This window comes from Lathyrus oleraceus, chromosome 5, assembly GCF_024323335.1.
Source record: "Lathyrus oleraceus cultivar Zhongwan6 chromosome 5, CAAS_Psat_ZW6_1.0, whole genome shotgun sequence".
Classification (NCBI taxonomy): Eukaryota; Viridiplantae; Streptophyta; class Magnoliopsida; order Fabales; family Fabaceae; genus Lathyrus; species Lathyrus oleraceus.
The window spans coordinates 142,176,041-142,179,493 of NC_066583.1; the positions used below are offsets into that span (position 1 = coordinate 142,176,041).

General features: G+C 33.1%; 1 protein-coding gene across 1 annotated transcript; it reads right to left on the bottom strand.

Moving 5' to 3' along the window:
* Positions 1-266: 266 nt before the first annotated feature.
* LOC127085995 ((+)-neomenthol dehydrogenase) lies at positions 267-1,855 on the bottom strand. The gene is made up of 4 exons (XM_051026610.1): positions 1,682-1,855; positions 1,145-1,403; positions 865-1,062; positions 267-773 (listed from the first exon to the last, which is right to left on the bottom strand). Exons 1-4 carry the CDS (start codon positions 1,765-1,767, stop codon positions 378-380), a joined length of 939 nt encoding a protein of 312 aa, XP_050882567.1. The 5' UTR covers positions 1,768-1,855; the 3' UTR covers positions 267-377.
* Positions 1,856-3,453: the final 1,598 nt, after the last annotated feature.

The window sequence follows — 3,453 nt, forward strand, 5'->3', positions numbered from 1 at the left end:
AAACACAATTTTTATGTCATTGAAATTATATTTTAGAAACTTAAGTGTGTTAAAATAAGCTCTCAAAAAAAATTGAGTTGCAATGAAGGGAAACATGTGTTTAGGCAACATTGTTACAAAATATTGAAGAAAACAAAAACAATGATACCTACCTTCTTTGATACTAAACTTACAACCAAATATTTAAAAAACTCTTTTCTTGTGTTATAGTGAAGCTTCAATAATAAACTTACAACCAAATAAAAGTCTTATAATCCCTATACGTGTCCCGCCACTACTGGACCATTAATTTCACAATCTATGATAATATCTCAATCAACCTCTAAATATGTTGGTAAATATAGCAAAATAGTTCTACAAAACCATATTATGATTAGTTAAAAGTTAATCTCTCTTCTTTCTGCAAAAAACTTGCCAGTAATCTCTTGATCAGGCACAAGTGCAATCCAAACTCCAGTATCAGCCCCTTGTTCAACAGTAACACTTCCTGTATAACCTGTTAATGCAGTTTTCACCCAACCAGGACAGTAACAATTTATATAAATCTTTTCACCTTCTGCCCTATCAGAAAGCTTCTTTGCCATATACCTTGTATATGTATTAACGGCAAGTTTCGATACTGAATAATCAGTCAATGTTTGAGGCCACCCTTCTGATTTCCAGCTTCCATCTTCAACTTGTTGTATAAAACTATTGATAGTTTCATCTATAAACTCCTCCGAAAGAGATTCTACATCGCTTAGTTTCTCCTTCAATGCCTCATTTTCTATTCTCTGTAACCATAACATAATAAACACGTATATGCTTATTTGTATAAACTATTTCTACCACGAGAGATAAGATAAAGTTAGACTATTTACTCACATTTCGTTTGCCGCTTACTCGAGCCAAACGCGAACTCACGTTTACGATACGACCACCAGCAGCAGATTTCTTCATCAATGGAATCATTGCTTCGATCATTCTCTTGGTTCCGTAATAATTTGTTTCTATACACTTACGCGCATTTTCAACCGGATTATCGGATCCCCCCATATTGGAGTTAACACCAGCATTATTTACCTACAAATAACAACATAGTTGATTAGAGACAAATCATAATATCAGAATATTCTTCTCGAGAATTTGGATTTTTATCTCTTACCAGAATATCTAGACCACCATATTTTTCCTTCAACCATTCAGCGAATTCATTGACAGACGAAGAATCTATTATATCAAGTTGATGACAATCTACATCCAAACCACCTTCTTGTAAGACCTTAGTTGATTCAACACCAACACTAGCATCTCTTGATGTTAACACAACAGTGACTCCATGATCAGCAAGTTGTCTTGAAATCTCAAAACCAATTCCTCTATTTCCACCCGTAACCACAGCAATAGTTTCCTTAGACCACCACCTTTGTATTAAAATACCCAAAATGCACAAAATATTAACACAATAAAACAATAGTATTAAAAAAATTCGATTTGTTAACGCAAGCAATCCACACATTCACAAATCAGCGCGTTTGTATAAGTTGGATCGAGATAAGGTTGTTCAGATCTCGATCCAAACGACGACCAACGTGTTGAATGCGTGAATGCCTTGAATTGCCACAAACCAATGCATCGAATTTAACAATGATAAGTTCATGATAATGAGAAGGAAAACTAAAAGGCAGAAGATCAAATTAACCTCTGGTGATCAGAATAAGGAATGGTTCTCAAAAGGGAGATCTCTTGCAATCTCTTATCTTTACGTGATTTCTCTTTGTGCCCCATATTTTTCTATATATGTAGATTTAGCAACAATGAAGATAAATTGAAAGCATCATTGTTTGGAGTATGGGATAGTGCAGATTTGAACATGAAAGAGAAGAATAATGTATTGTTGTATTGTAATGTATCACATATGGTATGTTATCCGCATGGAAAGGATCAAATTGGTGTCTTAGAATAGAATGTCACGTTATTGGTATATGGTAAATGCATGGAACTATAATTTAGGTAACATCAACTGATTTTTGTTCCCCATCTTTGGGATGTCCTTTCTTGTCATTTTTCAGCTATTTGTCATGAATTTTAATAATAAATTTTGTAAGATAAAAAAAATCAAGAAATCTTTCTTTATCTATATTATTTTAGTTTAAATGCATTTTTTCTCTTATTTAGATGTTTTTAACTTCTTATCCCTTATTTTAAAACCCAGTTTTTTCTTCACTATAATCTTTTGCGTTTTTATTTAATTAATGTTACGAGTAATAGTAATGGAAGTGGAATTGGAATTTGGTATAGGAAATTTGTGAGATGGAATTGAAAATTGAAAATTTGTTGAAACTAACTTTTCTTCCCTTTCACTGGGATGATGTTCCGCATAGCTTGCTTTTGCTTCGTCTATGTCGTTGGTTGAAGAATTGGAACAACAAAGAGAAAAACAAATTGTTGCATTAGTATATTAGTATGTGATTTAGAATTAATTTGTGTTTTAAAGAAGGCTAGTGTTGTGAAGGATTTTTGTCTTTGACAAAATATAAATTTGATACAGATTAAGGTGAGAAAAATACACAGGAGGAGAGGTTGAATTGTGTATGTCCTAAAATTGATTTTACGTATGAACCAGTAAGTTCAGATTTTGAACAAAGTTCAAATTCTGAAATCAGAACTAATTACAACAGCGGAATTAAAACGTTTAGAGGTAAATGCAAACAACACACAAAGATTATTCTGTTTCCTCTCCTCAACTGAGAGTAGTTCAGTTCCCTTGTCTCAATAAGAGCTGTTCACTATAACCAAACAAGTTATAACTTGCCCAAACACACTTTCAAGGGACTTTAATGCTCAATAAACCTAGAAAGAGACTTCTGCTCAAGCAACCATGCAAGATACTTTTGTTCAATCAACTTAGAAAGAGACTTCCTTGCTCAAGTTCTCAGACAAGAGGCTTCATTGCTCAAGCACGCAGGCAAGAGACTTCATCTACTATAAACAAATAGTTTAGTAGAAAAGGTAACTAATATACTTTAGATACACAATCAGAAGTATAACAATTATGCAACAATCACAAAGATTTTACAACCTCTTAAGATTTCTAAGATAAGGAAAGATAAGAATCTTAAGGTCTTAGGCAATAACAATTATAAGAAATAACAACTCAGAGTTATGCTCAAGATCTTTCAAATGCATTGTGATGTTGTAACTTTCATTTGAATCTTCAACTTCCTTTTATAGAGACTGAGAAAGATGCGTTGGAGGATTTGAACATAACGAGCAAACTTAGTGAAGAAGCATGCAAAGAGAGACGTTGAAGAATGCATCTGGTTTGAAGCTTTGTCAAATGAATAAAGCCATTGTTCATAACACCTTTCAAAGTACTAGGTATCTACCAAAAGGTAGAACAGACTGAAGAAGTCACATCACTATTCCTTGAACCTTGCAAAATAAAATCCTAGTTGACTTTGTTCAGAAATA

Excerpts from the sequence above, each read along its gene's own strand:
- LOC127085995 (XM_051026610.1), bottom strand. The coding sequence starts at position 1,767 with ATGGGGCACAAAGAGAAATCACGTAAAGATAAGAGATTGCAAGAGATC. Across the intron at positions 1,063-1,144 it reads ATGGTGGTCTAGATATTCTG|GTAAATAATGCTGGTGTTAA; the intron begins GTAAGAGATAAA and ends TGTTATTTGTAG. Across the intron at positions 774-864 it reads GAGTAAGCGGCAAACGAAAT|AGAATAGAAAATGAGGCATT; the intron begins GTGAGTAAATAG and ends TTATGGTTACAG.